Below are 18,710 nucleotides of genomic sequence, written 5' to 3'. Positions count from 1 at the left end.
AATACTTGCCCCTGACCTTCATAAAAGCTTAATATCCTTGTAATATCTTTGTACAGAAACGCATAGTCTAAGAAAAAGATGGGGCTATTTTCTATTACACGCCACTGATTTACACCCAATGCCAAAAGGCCAAGTTACAAAAAGCAAAGAAGTGGAAAAAATTACATTTCGAAAGTAAAATATCTTGAGATTAGCCGCATTCCATGGTCCGGGGATAGATTTACTAAGTCTTCCAGGTGGTATGCCCTTTTGCCTGCAAGGCTAGTTATCTTGTATGGCCCCTCCCAATTTACTCCCAATTTGCCCTCGCCAGGGATCACTGTGTTGCCCATTACCTTCCTCAAGACCGAATCTCCGACCTTGAATAGCCTTGAATGCACGGTCTTGTTGTATTTCCTGGAGAGCTCTTGTTGGTAAGTTGCTATGTGGATTAGAGCCCGTTCCCTTCTTTCTTCGGCTAGATCAAGCTCCAGGGCTACAGCTTCATTGTTCAAGTCTAGTTGAAAACTTTCAGATCAGATAGTTGGCATACCGATCTCTAATGGTATGACTGTCTCCATACCATAAGCCAAGGCGAATGGAGTTTCCCCGGTAGAGCACCTTGGTGTAGTGCGGTATGCCCAAAGCACATTGGGGAGTTCCTCAGCCCACTTCCCTTTGGCCTTCTCTAATCACTTCTTCAGCCCGTCCAGGATGGTTTTGTTTGAAGCTTTTGCTTAATCATTTGACTGAGGGTAGGCCGGTGTAGAGTTGTAAAACTCAATCTTTAACACTTCACAAAATTCGTGAAAGAGTTTCCCATCGAACTAAGTACCATTATCTGAAATAAGGGCCTTTAGGATACCGAAGCGAGTGATGACATTCTGCCAAACGAACTTCTTAACGTTTTTTTCCTTGATGGTGCCCAATGGCTCAACCTCTACCCACTTAGTGAAGTAGTTAGTAGTAGCGATGAAAAATTTGCGGTTGCCTGGAGCTGCTGGAAGAGGTTCTATAATGTCTAGCCCCTAAAGCGCAAATGGCCAAGGATTTGTAAGGGGGAGTAACTCTCTGGCCGGTTGGTGAATCTGGTGAGCGAATTTTTGACATTTTTCACATTTGCAAACATATTTCTGTGCGTTCGCCTGCATGCATGGCCACCAATAACCCTGGGAAATTGCTCGGTATGCCAAAGATCTACCCCCAATATGACTCCCGCAAATGCCTTCATAAATCTCAAAGAGGAAAGCTTCAACCTTGCTGGGGTGGACATACTTCAGGTATGGTCCAGTGAAAGATTTTTTGTACAAGGCGCCAGATGGAGAGAGCCAAAACCGCTCTAATTTGGCCCTGATCTTGTTGGCCTTCTTCTTTTCAGTGGGTAGAATTCCATCCTTCAGGAAGGTGATGATTGGATCCATCCAAGACGGTCCCAAGTCGGCGCAGAGTACTTCGGGCACCTGTGGTTCCTCAATGCTCAGTCGGGGTAAGAATTCTATCATCAAAGGATTGGGAAAAGTCGTTTATATGGATGCTAGGCTGGCCAATTCGTCGGTTGCATTATTTTCCTCGCGGTTGATTTGTTCTATTCTTATTGCGGCAAACTTTTTAATTTTTGCACGTACTAGTGCTTGATACTTAGCCATCCTTTCATCCCTGGCCTCATACTCCCCAGAGACCTGATTAACCACTAACTTGGAGTCGTTAAATACCATAAGCTCTTATGCCTTCATTATCAAAGCGCTCTTCAATCCGGTGAGGAAGGCTTCATATTCCGCCTCATTGTTGGATTCTGGGAACCCAAGTGTGATCGCATGCTCAATGGTCAGCCCATCTGGGGATGTCAACACAACCCCTAGCCTGACGTCATGTCTATTGGAAGCCCCATCAACGAAGAGTTTCCACATCTCGCCGATGAACAACCTCCAGTAGTCAGAGGGATTTTGAGAGTTCCTCAACTCTAAGGTACTGGTTGGCTCATTCTGGTCTTTTTTTATGTCTCCGTCGAGCTTGTATTTCGGTAAATTGATCGGTTTGTCCATTTCTTGCTCAGTTTTCTCTTGTTGTTCTGTTACTTCTTGTCCACCACTTATTTCTGCTATCTGAGCCGTGGGCTGCGCCAAGTCCGCGCTAGCCAAATCGATAGGGTAAACAGGGTGTGTTCCAGGGGCAAATTCCGCCATGAAGTCGACAAGAGCTTGAGCTTTAATAGCAGTGCGCGGCTGGAACTTGATACTGTATTGCCCCAATTCCACAGCCTACTTCAAAATTCTACTGGTAAAATCTGCCTTTTTAAAGAGCACCTTGAGCAGAAATTCGATTAGCACGACTATCGTGTGGGTATGAAAATAGTGTGCCAGCTTTCTGGAAGCCATTATGAAAGCCAGAGCCAATTTTTCTAGTGACAGGTACCTTGATTCAGCAGAGAGTAGTGTCTTGCTAACGTAGAAGACGAGGAGGTGCTGGATCCCCTCAGCACGCACGAGGACGGCGCTCACTGCATGTTGAGAAACTGCCAAGTAGAGGAACAATTCTTCGTCCGATTTTGGTGTGACCAGGATTGGGGCCGAGGAAAGGTATACTTTTAAATCCGCCAATGCACAGTCGCACTTGTCATCCCAAAAGAACTTGGCCCTCAAAGTTTTGAAGAAGGGCCTGCAACGATCTGAAGACTGGCTGATAAATCAGTTCAGCGCGGCTGCCATTCCAGCAAGATGTTGCACGTCCTTCGTGGAGTTTGGCTGCTCCAGTTCTTGTATTGCCTTGATCTGGGAAGGGTCGACTTCAATTCCTCTATTCGTGACCAAAAAACTTAGAAATATTTTGATTCTAATTCCAAATGCACACTTGGAGGCATTCAAACGTAGCTTGTGATGTTTGAGTATGGCAAACATTTCTACTAGGTCGGTAAGGTGTTGAGACTTGTCTTTGCTTTTCACCACCATATCATCGATGTAGGCCTCCATAGTGCGACCAAGAAAGGGGGCAAACATTTTGGTTACCATCCTTTGAAAAGTTGCCCCGGCATTTTTCAGACCGAAGGGCATGACCTTGTAGCAGTACAAGCCTCTTAGAGTGGTGAACAAAGTGATCTCCCAGTCGGGTTTGTACATGGAAATCTAGTGGTAGCCGCGATATGCATCCAGGAAGCTAAACCTCTGATGGCCAGCGGTTAGATCCACCAGCTGGTCGATTCTAGGGAGAGGGAAGCTATCCTTTGGGCAGGCATGGTTGATTGTCTTATAATCGACGCACACCCGCCATTTACCATTTTTTTTCGGCATTACCACCATGTTAAAGATCCATCTGGGGTACTGCACTTCTTTTATTGCCCTTGCTTACAGCAAGTTCTTAACCTCCTCCGCCACTATCTCGGCATGGTGCAAGGCTGAGCGCCATGTCCTCTGGATGACCGGTCGTGCACTCGAAAAGACACTCAACTGGTGGAAAATGAAGCTAGGGTTAACGCCAGGCATATCGTAAGGCGTCCATGCAAAGGCCTCCATGTTGGAAACCAAAAAGTTGACATAATCGAACCGCTCAACGCTGGACAAAGACGATTCCAAAAGAAAGAACTTATTTGGATCATTCTCATTAACGCGCACTTCCACCAAATCTTCAACCGATTTCTCCTCGACCTTTCTTCCCACATCTTCTAGGACTTCCTTTCCTTCTGGTCCTTCTATCATTTGAACGAAGCCTTTGGCAGCTCGGTTGCCATTTACTGTGACAAAGCACTATTTTGCCATTACTTGGTCCCCCCAAACCTCTTCTACTTGCCCGGCTGGCGCTGGAAAGTGCAAGACTTAAGTCGACGCTACTACCTGCATAGCGTGCAACCAGCCCTTCCCAGGATTAAATTGTAGGTTGATGGGACCTTAAGCACCCAAAATTCCACTTGCTTCGTGACCGACCCAGCTTTGCCCGGCAATATGATCTTTCTGATCGATCATTCTGGTTGAGAGTTCAAGCCAACCAAAGGAGACGTTGCTGGAGCCAAGTCTTTGTCCTCCAACTTCATCTGTTTGAACGCGTCATAGTACATGATCTCAATCGAACTCCCCTGATCAATCAGAATTCTTTTGATGTCGTAGTCTTTGACGCGAAGGGTCACCACTAAGGCATCATTATGAGGCCTTTGAATTCTCTCCAAGTCCTTGCTTGAAAAAGTCAGGACGTGTTTTACCTCGGTCTTTTCTTTTTTTATAGCAGGCTGAACAAAGAGCACTTCCCTCATGTACTCGGCTTTCTTGATCATCCCCCTTAACTCGTAAATCCACACTAGTTCGATGATGCCGTGAATGACATTAATTACGCTTTGGGACGCTGCATCCAAGACAGCAAGGCCATTTGGCTTGGCCTGTCCTTAGGGAGCAGCTTTCATACCCCCATCTATGTATTGGTCCAGATGCCCAGCTGCCACCAGCTCCTCCGAATGTTGTTTGAGCGGCAAACAGTCCTTCATTCGGTGCCCTCTTTCTTCATGGAAAATGCAGTGATACCTCGAGTTGAAGCCCCTCTGTGTGTCTCCCAATTTGGTCGACCAACAGACGTAGGGTTCACCTCGGATTTCACTTAGGATGCGAAAAATTGGGATCTTAAAGACAGTGGTGATGTCAGTTCGTGCCTTCAACTTCCTCTTAGCATCTTCCTCTTCACTGCGAGGGGCGTTAGTGTAACAAGTCTGGGAGGGGCCTTCCCTACTACAGTTCGGACTCTCGATTTTGTTACGGTTCTAAATCTGAAACAAAGAGTCCAAATCCGGCAAATCGTTTTGAGAAAACAGATTTTGAAAGAAGTGCCAAACATGGACTGCTTTGCCAGATACAGAGTCGCCACCTAAATATTTTATTAAGGGGGAATTTAGGAAACCCTGACTCGGTGCCAAAGGCCACGTGTCCGTCATCACCAAAGTTGCCTCGGCTCGGGAACTTGGGTACGATCGGGGAAGGTCAGCTATGAGCACCCCCTCTCGCCCGGTCCGAAGACCGGCCTCTACTAACCGTGATATCCTGTTTTCAAAATGTTTATGTGTTCTTATTCTGGTTATTAGCCTATAATTACTATGTTATGCGCACAGCAAACATGTATAGACCAAATCGCCTAAATTGGAACAAAACATTTCATGTTTGTTTTGAAGATGGTTTGCTACTCGCAAGTAGGCTAAAATGCAGGTTTTGCCACCCTCAAGTGGGCTTTTAGAAAAGATGGTTTTGCCACTATCTAGTGGGCTTTAAAATTCACAGTTTTCATGTGTTATCCCAATTTAAGCAATTCGACCTCCATCCACAGGCATTCAAGCAGTAATATCACGTAAGCAACTAGCCTCATGGTAATCATGCTATCATGGCAACACTCACACGCATGCAAGGATGCTAAAGCATAAATACTTACATCGTACTCCGTGCCAAAACAGTAAACTAGTTAGCAAAACGTGCGTGTCCTAGTTCATGTTAAATTGCCTAATGCAACACATACATGATGCAATTTAGATAGGCTCGGTTAACCTAAGCATGGCATATGTAATGCGATCAATTATCACATATTCGATTTGTAAATTGAAGTACAAATGCAGTTAGCGTGATGTACCGAGCCTAATGCATGCAGTACAAATGCATGAATGCACGCATGCATAGCATAAGGTATGCTAAATTAAACGTGCCCTAATCTACCATCATAAGCAGGTAAATAAAAGGGAAGAAAGACGTGAGGTTGGAAGACATACACACACTCACGCACACTTATTACATAATTGCCCTCGCTCGGAGGGTACAAATAAATATTACAGTCCCAAATAATAAGCAAATAAAATTATTACAGAATTTCTAATTAATTAAAAGAAAGGACGCAAAAGAAAGAAGAGGGTGGCCGCAGCCTCTGCCTCGGGATGCGCAAATGATGCATGCTCGGAAATCGGCTCGCCCGAAAAACCTGTACCGTACCCCTGTCACCTCTGTTTGTACTGCCCTGTCTCTCTGAAAATCGCCAAAACTCCAGAACAGGTTCCTTGCATGTTGCAGATCACCACCGGCCAGGCAGAATTCCCACCGGCAGTCCAGGATTTCCGTCGGCATTATTTTGATTTGCCGGCCATTCAAAGATTGCCGGCCGGCACTTAATTCTGCCGGTCGGCAGAAACTTCCTGCAGAATACAGTTTTGACAGCAAACAGAGAACAAACAGTGCATGGCATGGGGTTTTCAGGCACATGTGAGCATGGTCATGCTTCCTATCATGCTTTGAACTCAAGGAAGCATGACCTTCGATCCTCGAGCCATCAATGGTGCATGATAGCCCAAGGGATCAAATTTGCCACTTGATGTAAGGATGCATGCAACAAACAAAATGAGAACCAAAGCCTTATCAAGTCGGAGTCAAAGGCCTCGGTGACCGAGAATCAAGGCACATTACATCACTTGTAGTATGAATGTTCCTTGATTCTCACACTGGGTTTGACACCCCAAACCAAGTAATGCAATGCATGTTATGCAAACATGGCTCAAATGCAACATGATACCAATTATGCAAGACATAGCAAATGTTATGCAACTATCATGACAAACATGCAATGCTAAGCATACAAGGTGCAAATGTGGTGCAAACATGGACCAATTTGACAATGGGATTAATATACTACAAGGCTTAATGAAGCAACCATGCAACAAACATGAAACAAGCATGCAATGGGACCTTGAACCATAAAGGGACAGACCTTGATCTACCCCAAAACAGTGGCCGAAAGGTGTCTAAGAGGTGGACAAATAGTCATGCTAACAAACAAGGTAATGGTCCTAAGGTTAAGGCACAAAGGGGAGGCATTTCACTCCCGCCAACATGACCACTCATGGCATGACTAAGACAAGCAAAGACAGAATTTTTACATGCAAAATAGGACTCCAAAGCCTCCTAATATGGCAGCTAAAATGCCTCCCATGAAATGCTACCACCAAGACTCATTTCTAGGCATAAGAGGGCACACCCTCAAGGCATAAAAGAGATCATACATGCACACATACAAACATGATTCTTGGACTGAAATGTGGTCCTAAAAGATGCCAAATCATGAGGATGATCACAACCATGCATGCTAGGGGTCAACATGCTCAAAGCTTTCAAGCCAAAATGCAAAGCAACCCTAACAACCATGTCAAACATGACCAAATTGATAACCAACAGACTTTAAGCATGGGAAAGCAATGCTAAAAAAACTTCATAGAACTAAGCCAACACATGTAAGAATCATGGCCTAATCGTGAGGTGCACTTCCAAGCTAAATGGAGCAATGCAAAGCAAGTACTACAAGCATACAAGGAGGCACAAATCCGGCCAAAAACAGAGGTTACATATGACCTAAAACATCCAAAAAACTTCTGAAATAAGGCTCAAGATGATCAAACATACATGCTACCCTTTTAGGCCAAAATGTAAGGAAACAAGACAATGAAGGGAGAGGGGTGTCCCTCCCCTATGCAAGACTTCAAACCACCTTCTTTATCACTGAAAATCAACTGGTTTTTAGTGGTGAAAAGACCAACACACTCAAGCAAACAAGGCCTCACAAAAGAAGCACAAAAGAGACCAAATAAAGCCTAATAAGGTGAGTTTGCACTCAAACCACAAAACAACCTTAATGAAAGTTCTAAAGCATGAGAATACAAGCCTTTTTCATGTTATGCACAAAAGCTAAATCAGCAAGCAAGATAGGTAAAAAACTATTGTAAGTTTGGGGAAAATAAAGCAAGATGCTCACCCTTGAAGAACCTTTGAAGAACAAATGGTCTAGCCCTCTTCTTTTGATCAAAATCAGTCCAAAAACTCAAGAATCAACCCCCCAAGTCCCTCAATCTCGGAGCAAGGTGTAATAGTGTGTGTAATGGTGCAAAAATAAGGTAAAATCCACCTTTAGGCCAAGGAAACACACACAAAGGAGGAGAGAGAGGGAGATATAGAGATAGAATGTATCTATATCTCTAAGCTCTGGTTTTTGCTTCTAAGTCTCTAACCTAGATCAAAGAGGAAAGCCCCTCCTCTTATAAGACTCCCTCTTGCAAAGCTTATACAACAAGCTTGCTTAGAGGGAGATCCCTCCATACACGTGTATGGAGGGAGGCAGAGTTGGTGCCAGCTATCACAGCTGGCACAAAATATCTCCATAAAGTAGATGAACAGTGGTCGGCTGCCCAAAAATGTCATTTCGACAAAAAAATGTGCCGACTGGCAACAAACTATGCCGACCGGCAATAAAATGTGCCGACCGGCAACAAATAGTGCCGATGGCAGAAAAATACCAGCCGGTGGGCTCTAGCCACTGCCGGTGGTGTGTGGGTATGCCTCACAAGGCATTCCCTGCCCCTCCAAGGCAAAACATAAGTGTTCGGTGTGAAACCAGACACTAAACGGTCAAGTTCGGAGATCCTGAGGCAGGGCACGTGAGCCAAAACTTCCGGGAACTCCAAACGAACACAAACATGGATAATCACCGAGTGTTTCAAGCAGTGACGTCCAAGTCTTGAGGACGGTCAAAAATGGGGTGTCTATAGTTGCCCCTCTTTGACAGAACTCGAAAGTCAAAATAATGACGGGAGTGAATGTCAAAGCCCAGAGACGACCCATTTTTGGCAAGGCCGAAGATTCAGACAAACATGCAAGACAAACAAGATATGCGCCCGAAGGCAGGGGCAGAATGCAAGGCAATGCACAGAGCCGGGCATAGCTTATGATCACGCAGAGAAAGCTGTAATGAAGCACGCATGCGACAATTTTAAGCTAGCATATACCAAACTACACTACAATGCAGAAGGGATGTAAGAGAATCATGTAATTCTCAATACGTCTGACTCGGAGAATATAATACCTGTGCGGCTCGTCTGGTCGCGCCAGCCTCAAATGAACCGTACATACAATATCGTGCCTGTAGAGAAAACAAACTTAACAGGTGCAATATCGTTAGCAACATGCATAACAGTGTACTCGAAATGCGTGACATCACAAAGCAAGTGGGGAGCATAACAATGCTGTGAAGGTACAGATGTGTAAGTGGAACATGCGGTCTACGCCAGCAATGAGATTGATTATGAGCATGCGGTCTACGCAGGCAGTGAAATTGACAAGTATGCGGTCTACGCAAGCAAAACATGCAGTCTACGCAGGTAATGAATTTAATAAATATGCGGTCTACGCAATCAAAACATGCGGTCTACGCAGGTAATGAAATTAATAAATATGCGGTCTACGCAATCAAAACATGCGGTCTACGCAGGTAATGAAATTAATAAATATGCGGTCTACGCAATCAAAACATGCGGTCTACGCAGGTAATGAAATTAATAAATATGCGGTCTACGCAATCAAAACATGCGGCCTACGTAGGTAATGAAATTAATAAATATGCGGTCTACGCAATCAAAACATGCGGTCTACGCAGGTAATGAAATTAATAAATATGCGGTCTACGCAATCAAAACATGCGGTCTACGCAGGTAATGAAATTAATAAATATGCGGTCTACGCAAGTAATGAAAGGTATTGTTACACAGCATGATTGAAACAATTTGTGGAATTCACAAGGCATGAAAAGGATACAGGGCGGGACATTCTTCGCACGCATCGAGCATTGTTCGCAGAAGTTGTGGCCTGAGGTCAACTCGAAGGTTCACATTTCAAAAGTGCGCGTCCTCGCATGGTTTAAAGTAACGAAGGTGCGCAAACGCGTCGTTGACCCGAACAAAGGTACGGAAGGTGCGTTGACCGCAAGGGGAGTTTCACTGGTATCAATTCTGATACTTTGCTTCCTTGTCACTCTATGCTTTACTTTCCTTTTTACTAGTAATTTAAGCACATTGCACTGCCTCGGGCAGGTTTTATTCTTTTTCAAAGTTACACATTTTGCAAAACACGTGATGGGAATGAAACAATCCATTTTGTTCAAAAGATGTTGCATTTGTGGACTTTCTATGCATCGCATCGCAAGGTATCACACCACAATGTGAACGAATTTTACTTTGGAAATTTGCATCGTAATAATCAGGTAGTGAATCGACTTACAACTCGATAAGCAAATATACAAAGGCATAATAGGACCAAACAAGCGTGAGTACAACTCGATAAACAAATCAAGAGTTCCAAGAGGGTGAAATACAACTTGATAAGCAAATGCATAATAACTTGTCAATCGGACAGGCGTGCCTTCGCAAGAATCGATCGCCGGGGAGGGGTTGGAGGTGGTGAAATTCCCCAATGCCTAGCATAAACAGCTTAGGAAACCAGAAGGAAGCCCATCGGCTTGGGGTAGAGACCACCGGCTGCAGAGAATGGCTACCGGCCATAAAATTGTTTGGTCGGCAAACTATTATGGCCGGTCGGCAAAAAGTTTTGGCCGGCCGGCACTTAATGAGGGGATCACCAGAATGTTGACACCTGTCCCCCACTCAACCTTATCTCCTACAAAAGATCCCAGCTTCGTAGTTTTTCTGATTTTCACACTGATTTACTCCAATGGAAGAGTTTCTTGCTCAAAATCTCACAGCTTGGATTGCTAGCTTGGATGGCTCGGAAAAAGTGAATTTCCGGGGTTTTGGCATAAATGAACTATTCACTCTGGGCCGCACCCCATTGCACCTCCCGTTTCTTCATGCCGCGGCAAGGTTCTGGAATCCGGTGACGCATGTCTTTAGCTTCGCCGGGCAAGAAATATGTCCTACCTTTGAAGATTTCCGAGCCTTAATGGAGTCCGAGCGCGAAGAGGAGCTCCTACCCCAACTTAATTTTGGTCATGCCCAATCCTTAGGGCGCATGTGCGGACTCAGTATGCGTGATGCTCGGTCCCTAATTTGTGACGGGATGCTGGACATTCCGAGTTTGGCCAATCGATTTTCTGATGCTGGTGATCGCAACAACCATCACTGGCAAGGCTTCCGGCGACACGCCCTCTGTTTGTGCATGCTATCCCATTTTCTATTTGTCTCAGGCTCTGGAGGGGCTAGTGTCCGGCTGATCGAGGTTGCCCAAGGCTTGAGGGAGGGCAAGAGCTGTATTGCTATGACTCTGGCCGAAACGTTAATGGGCTTAGACGCCTTTTATCGCCATGAGACGACCAGATTAGCAGGAAGTCCACTACTACTACAGGTAATGTTTCCCACCCAATCTCGCATTTATGTTTTGCTTACATCACTCGGCCCTCAAGCTCGGTCTGTTCTCACAAAACCCCATCCTCACTTTTCTCTCATCGTACATCTCTCTATTCTTTACTCTCTCATTTTTCATCCCTTCCCAGGTATGGTTGATGGACAAACTGCAGGTTGTGGACTCTTGCCCAGCATATTCAGCTCGCGGCTACTTCTTCCGGCACCGTCTAGTCAATGCCTTGGATGAGGGATGGTGGTTCGCTTGGATGTGCCGCTTGTCCGCAGACCGTATTGCTTGGCGGTGCCCTTGGCTGAATCTTCCGGCAATGAGTTACAACATGCCCCGACAGACTGGGATTCAATTGGTTGGTCTCACTCACTGTGTATTCTATTTCCCATTTCGGATTCGACGCCAATTTGGCCATGATTAGACCTGCCCGCCAGAGGAGATAGAGTATCCTGCTGCATTCCCAGCCCGAGGCGCACAGCTTGCTTGGCAGGCCACCGCGTGGAGGATGAGAGAACTCCTGGCCCCCGCTCTTACTTTCAGTTGCACTTTGTCTGACGAGTGCGTGGATTGGCTCAACGAAGAAGCACAGATTGGGCCCAGCTTGGCATCAGAGGCTTCGACCAGCTCTGGGAGGGGGTGCAGGAACACCTGACTTGACTATGCCCCAGATTTATTGCTTTATTAGTATTTTCAAGTTTTCTTTATGAATGTAATAAAAAGCAACTTCAATTGTATGCAAGAGCAGGAGAACTCTGTTTTGGAAATCAATGAAATTGAAAGTTGTGGTACTGAAAATTTTCCGTTTTTTGGTCCAAAAATGGTCAAAGTTGTAAAAAGATTATTTGAACGAAATCGGCTTTATTAAAACTTCTCAAAAACATTTTTGATGTGGATCAGAACTGGACACGTCTGAGATTTGTCACTGAGATGCACAACCCCAGATCTCTGCAACTGGAAAGTTGCCCCTAGTCTGAAAAGCGCCGCAGCACTGCACAGCAACAGAAAGTTGCCCCTAGTCTGAGTAGCACTGTACTGGGGATTCCAACGAATGCTGATAGACAAAGATGACTGAGATGATCAAATGGACAAAGTTGATCGGGGAAGTGTTATGGCTGAACTTCAGGATGAAGCTGCCTACGTATCCCAAGGATGGGAATCAAGCCTTACGTAGTTCCGGTTTAGGTTTACTCGAGTATTTTCACTCTCCTTTTGCGCCCTAACTTTTGCCAAAGCTGCCCTTTGCGGGTTTTCAACCTTGCGAGCTCAGTTTTTATATTTTCTAATTTTTTGTGCTCTGACTTTTGCCTAGGTCGCCCTTTCGGGTTTTCGGCCTAGCGAGCCTCTCAAGGGTAATATTTCTTCAACTTGTCCATGTTGATCGGTTGGGAGAATTCCAAGCCATCTAAGTCCATCAGAACCACAGCTCCACCTGACCAGATAGCTTTGATGATGTAGGGACCAGTCCAATTGGGTCTGAACTTGCCCCTCGGGTCGTGGATGGGAGCTCGGTTGTCCTTGAGCACCAAATCCCCTTCCTTTAGATTTCTGAACTTAACCTTCTTGTTAAAAGCCCTCGCAATTCTGCGTTGATAACTTTGGACGTGGTACAGTGCTTTCAGCCTTCTCTCGTCAAAGAGCATGAGTTCCTCAAACCTGCTCTGCTGCCAATCTGCCTCAGCTATCTGACACTCAGCCAATACCCGTAAAGATGGAACTTCAATTTCAATAGGTAAAACGGCCTCCATTCCATAAACTAACGAATACGGAGTCGCTCCGGTAGAAGTTCTAATTGAAGTCCTGTAGCCCCACAGAGCAAACGGCAACTTATCTGGCCAATCTCGGTAGGTCTCCACCATCTTCCGCAGTATGTGCTTGATGTTCTTGTTGGCGGCCTCAACTGCTCCGTTGGTTTGCGGCCGGTACGTAGATGACTTATGAAAAGCCACGTTATACTTTTCCAACAAGTCAACCACTTCTTTCTTAAAGTGGGATCCATTATCCGAAATAATCTCGTTTGGCACCCCGTAGCGACAAATGATGTTGTTTCTGATGAACTTTGCGACGTGCGACGCCTTCAACACCGCGTATGATTGGGCCTTGACCCACTTTGTGAAATAATCTATCGCTACCAGGATATACTCATGTCCGTTCAACCCCTTCGGGGTAACAGCTCCGATCACATCAATTCCCCAAATGGAAAATGGCCACGGGGACGTCATGTTGTATAGCTTGGACGGTGGGATGTTCATACGGTTTGCATGGATCTGGCATTTGTGGCATCGCCGAACAAAGCCGATACAATCCTCCTCCATGGTTGACCAGTAGTAACCCTGTCTGAGGATCTTTCTGGCCAGCATTACTCCATTCATGTGCGCACCGCACTCCCCTCCATGGATGGCCTCCATTAGGCGCTTCGACTCTTCAGCTTCTACACAGAGCTTATGCATTCCCAGATGACCCCTTTTGTACAGCTTACCCCCGCAGATGATGAACTGAACAGCCATTCTTCTGATTGCCCTCTTATCCTTGGCATTTGCCCCTAGTGGATACGTCTCTTTTTCCAAGAAGTTCCAAATATCGTAATACCAGGGGTTGTCGTCTTGAGCCTCATCTATGGCGGAAATTGACTCATATGCTGGCCCAAACTTCTGATCAATAATGACCGGACGCATCCGGACTCCGGACGGGATGTCTATCATGGAAGATAGAGTTGCTAGTGAATCGGCGAACCTGTTGTTCTCTCTTACCAGGTGGGTGAAATTTAACTTCTCAAATCGAGGAATTAACAAATCCAAGGTTTGGTGGTAAATTATCATCCTTTCCTCTTTGACTTTCCAGTCTCCTTTTGCTTGAGATACAACAAGGTTCGAGTCCCCAATGACGTCCAACCATCTTGCCCCTAGTTCGAGGGCCGCTTCTAGGCCAGCAATACATGCCTCATACTCTGCCTCATTGTTCGAGACTTTGAACTGGAGCTTGAATGCTAAAGGGATACGGGAATCGTCAGGCGCTATCAGCAACACCCCTATCCCATACCCATACTGGTTTGACGCTCCGTCAAAGTACATCGTCCAAGTTTTATCCTCGACGTGCAGAATGGCTTCATCTGGGAATAGGTACTCAACCGCTTCATCCCCCTCAACCGGGTGGTCGGCAAGGAACTCCGCTACTGCTCTTCCTTTCACTGACTTGCGTGTTACATACTTCAAATCAAATTCAGAAAGCAATAGCAGCCAACGGGCTAGCCTACCCGTAAGTGTTGGTTTCTCGAAAAGATATTTGATGGGATCCAAACGTGAAACCAACATTACAGAGTGAGCTAACAGGTAGTGCCGCAGCTTCCTGGTAGCCCATACCAAGGCCAAACAAGCCTTCTCCAGTGGTGTATAGCGGGTCTCGTAATTCAGCATCTTCTTGCTCAGATAGTAGATGGCCCTTTCCACTCTGTCCTCTGACTCTTGCGCGAGCATGCAGCCCATGGTGGTCTCAGTTACCGAAAGATACAATATCAACGGTCTCCCCAGCTCTGGCGGTGACAACACGGGCGGGTTCTGTAGATACTCTTTGATCTGTTCAAAAGTTGCTTGACATCGGCCGTCCCATTGGAACTTCTTTCCTTTCTTCAGGAGACCAAAAAGTGGTTCACAAGTCAAGGTTAATTTAGAGATAAACCGTCTTATGAATTGTACTTTACCTAGAAAGCCTCGCACCTCCTTTTCAGTCCTCGGTGGTGGCATTTCTAAGATGGCCTTGATTTTGGAAGGGTCGACCTCGATGCCCCTTTGTGTAATCAGAAACCCTAGCATCTCCCTGCTGTAACACCAAAAGTACACTTCTGGGGGTTCAACCGCAGCCGAAACTCTCTAATCCTTTGGAAGAATTTTTGTAAGGCGGTGTAGTGGCCTTCTCTTTCTTTGGACTTGACAATCATGTCGTCCACATACACATCGACCTCTTTATGGATCATATCAAGCAATATTGTAGTTGCTGCCCGTTGATAAGTAGCTCCAGCGTTTTTCAACCCAAATGGCATCACTCTATAACAATATGTACCCCACAGGGGTAGTGAATGCAGTCTTCTCCCGGTCTTCGGGTGCCATTACTATCTGATTATAGCCTGAAAAGCCATCCATAAACGAAAGCAAGGCGTGTCTTGCCGTGAAATCTACCAATTCATCAATGTGCGGCAAGGGAAAGTCGTCCTTCGGACTGGCCCTGTTCAAATCTCTGAAGTCTACACAGACCCGAATTCTGCCGTCCTTCTTCGGCACCGGAACAATGTTGGCCAACCAAGTCGGGTATTCAGATACCAGCAGGAAGCCTGCATCAATTTGCCTGGTGACCTCTTCCTTGATCTTAAGGGCCCAATCAAAGCGGATCCTTCTGAGCTTCTGTTTGACAGGTCGGGCCTCGGGATCAAGAGGGATCCGGTGCTGTACAATCTCAGGATCGATTCCAGGCATGTCTTCGTAGGACCACGCGAAAACATCTTTGAAATCTTTTAATAAAGCGACTAAACGCTCGCGTTCCTCAGAAGGCAACGTGGACCCGATCTGGACCAGCCGCGGGTCCTTCTCAGTACCAACATTCACAGTAGTGATTTCATCCATTAAGGGTTTAACAAATCTTTCCTGCTCCTGATCAATTAACCGTTGCAAAACCAGAGGAATTTCTTCCTCGTCATTTTCATCAAAATTTTGAAAATCCTGATTTAAGTAATAAATCAAAGGCACAGAAAAATACTCCGAAACCACATCCATGTCGTTCTCATTAAATACTTCCGAGCCGTCGGATTCCTCTGTTACAACAGACTCAAAAGAAAATGAAAATGACGACCTAGACAGGACTGTGGCATCCGGGTTATCACCCCCAGGAATACCGGACTCAGACTCAGTTGAGCTGGAACTTGATTCCGACGTACAAGATTCGGTGGAATCAAATTCCGGCTCACTACCTGACCCGGTGCTGCTAGATAAAAAGCCTTCTTCATATTGCCAGATGAGAGAAGGTGCGATGGACGCATCCAAAATAGCTGATGGTAGACCCGCAGCCGCTTCATTCCCAATCACACATACCGAGGAGCTATCCCCCAAGCACCCCTGTTCGATCGGAGGATCTGAAAGCAGACACGCCAGCGCTGCCCCCATTTCATTTTCAGCGTCCTCAGACTGCACTTCCTTACTTTGCTCAGCCTCAGCCGATAGATCTGTCTGCCTTTCGGCGATGTCATCCTCAGGTAACTGTAAATCAAAGAAGATCTCAAACCCCGGTACGCGCTTTTTCTCCGCGTTGAGCCACGGCTCTGGGAAGCCACAGAACGGAAAGTCCTCCCCCTCCCAGACGAAGCGTCCGTTTAGGGTCCCCCGAATGGGCTGGTGCATTAAGTCAAAGGGCTTCCCCATCTGTTTCGCTCTGGCCCTTCCGGCCATTTCCTTTCCTTTCCTTATCCAATCCTCTTTGGTGGGTAGGTAGCCCAAACCAAAGGTATGAGGGTTATGCGGCACTTCGGCCAATGCTGCGACACCTTTCCGGCCGCTCTTGCCCAATCCCATCCCGAGGATGTGCTGGAGTTTGTTCATGAGATAGACTGCTTGGGCACTGACATATACCCCTTCATTAGCTGCCATGATGTCCTGTACAACCCGAGCCTCAGCCAAGGTAAAACTTGATATGAACACATCTTCCATACTGTGTTCAATTTCTAGAACAGGCGTGGATACTTCTGGCGGTGGATGAATTGATGAATTTTCGAAGACAATGGCTACTACCTTCCCATAGGGGTATTTCACCACTTGATGCAGGGTAGAGGAGACCGCCTTTACCTGATGCAGCCACGGCCGCCCCAAAAGCAGGTTGAACGTTGCAGGAACCTCCAAGACATGGAAATCTATCTCGTGCTGTCCCGGCCCAACCTTTGTTTGAATCTTAACTGTTCCCATTACTTCCCGGCTTGTGTTGTCATACGCCCGAATTACCTGGGCCGTTGGCACGAAATCCGCGACTTTCAAACCAATCGCATAAGCTGTCCTTGCCGGGCAGACGTTGATGGCGGACCCCGTGTCGACAAGCACCATGGGTATCCATTTATCCCTGCACTCCACAGAGATGTAGAGTGGCTTGTTATGGTTCGCACCCTCGGGTGGCAGTTCTTTGTCAGAAAAACTCAATGCTGGGGAACTTCCTCCCGAAAAGACTAAGCCCACCAGCTGTTCGGGCGTGGTGTCTATGGAAAGCTTAGCTTTGTCCATGGCTGTAAGAACGGCTTGTCTATGTACTCGAGAAGCCATAAGTAGTCCCCAGATGGAGATGTCTGCTTGTATCTTTTTCAATTGTCTCAATACGGCCTCATCCTCAAGTTGCTTTTCCTTTTGCTTCTCTGCCTCCTTATCTTTTCCAGACGCCTCTGGTTGATCTAGGTGTGGAGGCTTGAAATACCGTCCACTCCTAGTCATGTGATCGACTTCGCCGATATACCAGGTATCATCTGGTTGGTTACCTTCCCAATCTTCGTCCGTGTGGGCCAGACATAGATCGTCGTCTTCCCACCACATACCATCTGCAGCCGACAGGCATCTGTCTGGTTCTGGCATAACTGTCCCGATATTTGCAGTACCTTTTATCCCTATGCTCGCAGCATTCTCCATTTCTGTGCTTGTGGCAGTCTCAACCCCCACGTGGCCTTTTGCCTTCCTGACCCTCTCAGAATCTTCGAATCTTTCATGTTCTGACTGTGTCAATGCAGTAGATTGTTCAATGATCCCTGTACTCAAAATGCTCCATTCCTGAGCAAAACTCTCGACACCGGCGCTCTCCGGCGATGAATTTTGTTCTTCGACCTTCCCAGCTGTTATTGACGCTTCTACCCCTGTCGGGCCTTGTTCTGACTGAAACCCTCCTACCACATCTGGCTGATCGTCCAACCATCCCGTGGCCTCAGCCGATTCCTCATAATCGAACCAGTTGACGGTTGGGTCTTCTAGATATTGGTTATCGTAAAACTGGAACTTGGCAAGATCCACTTCCACAGCTGTCAAATCATCTGTTCCCTGTCCTGGACTATCCCCTTGGATTACACATAGCTCTCCCCTGGCTGGAACTTCGATATCTGGTCTATTCTGGCCCATTGGTGAAATGTAGTCACTTGGACTATAAGCGTTCCCAACATCACTTCCAGATTCCGCAGACTCTGGCTCGACAATCTCTTTCCTGTTCTCGATGGTCACCACCACTGGCTTGGGTTGGGTTATGGAGACGTCCACCATGCACAAATCGGTGCTATCAGGAAGGAAAACCTCCGGCTTAGGCAGGTAGGAGGGTGTGATATAGATACTAGGATCGTAGGATGCGACCCCAGTGTGGATAAAATTGACTCTTTTGGGCGGTGGAGCTTGGTTATGTGTGGGGAGAGGATTTGTAGTAACATTGGGTTTTTCAGGGGGTAAAATCACCCCATTATCAATGAGATCTTGGATCTCATGACGCAATCGAAAGCACAGATCGATGTCGTGACCGTGCTGCTGGTGGAACGCACAATACTTGGCTGGATTGTGGGCGGCGGGAAGTCTTTCGGGTAAGGGCCGCGGCTCTAGGGGCTTCAGA

General features: G+C 46.4%; 1 protein-coding gene across 1 annotated transcript; it reads right to left on the bottom strand.

Annotated features, from left to right (window-relative positions):
* Positions 1–806: 806 nt before the first annotated feature.
* Positions 807–1,694, bottom strand: LOC145822210 (uncharacterized). The gene is made up of 3 exons (XM_082918815.1): positions 1,605–1,694; positions 1,107–1,439; positions 807–1,007 (listed from the first exon to the last, which is right to left on the bottom strand). Exons 1-3 carry the CDS (start codon positions 1,692–1,694, stop codon positions 807–809), a joined length of 624 nt encoding a protein of 207 aa, XP_082774941.1.
* Between the last annotated feature and the right edge of the window lie 17,016 nt (positions 1,695–18,710).

Source organism: Camellia sinensis, chromosome 3 (assembly GCF_055761805.1).
Source record: "Camellia sinensis isolate YWXY chromosome 3, ASM5576180v1, whole genome shotgun sequence".
In the NCBI taxonomy this organism is placed as follows: Eukaryota; Viridiplantae; Streptophyta; class Magnoliopsida; order Ericales; family Theaceae; genus Camellia; species Camellia sinensis.
This window is presented reverse-complemented; position numbering and strand designations above follow the sequence as displayed.

Excerpts from the sequence above, each read along its gene's own strand:
- LOC145822210 (XM_082918815.1), bottom strand. The coding sequence starts at position 1,694 with ATGGTATTTAACGACTCCAAGTTAGTGGTTAATCAGGTCTCTGGGGAG. Across the intron at positions 1,440-1,604 it reads TGGCTAAGTATCAAGCACTA|GTGCCCGAAGTACTCTGCGC; the intron begins GTACGTGCAAAA and ends GAGGAACCACAG. Across the intron at positions 1,008-1,106 it reads AGGCGAACGCACAGAAATAT|GGGCTAGACATTATAGAACC; the intron begins GTTTGCAAATGT and ends TTTGCGCTTTAG.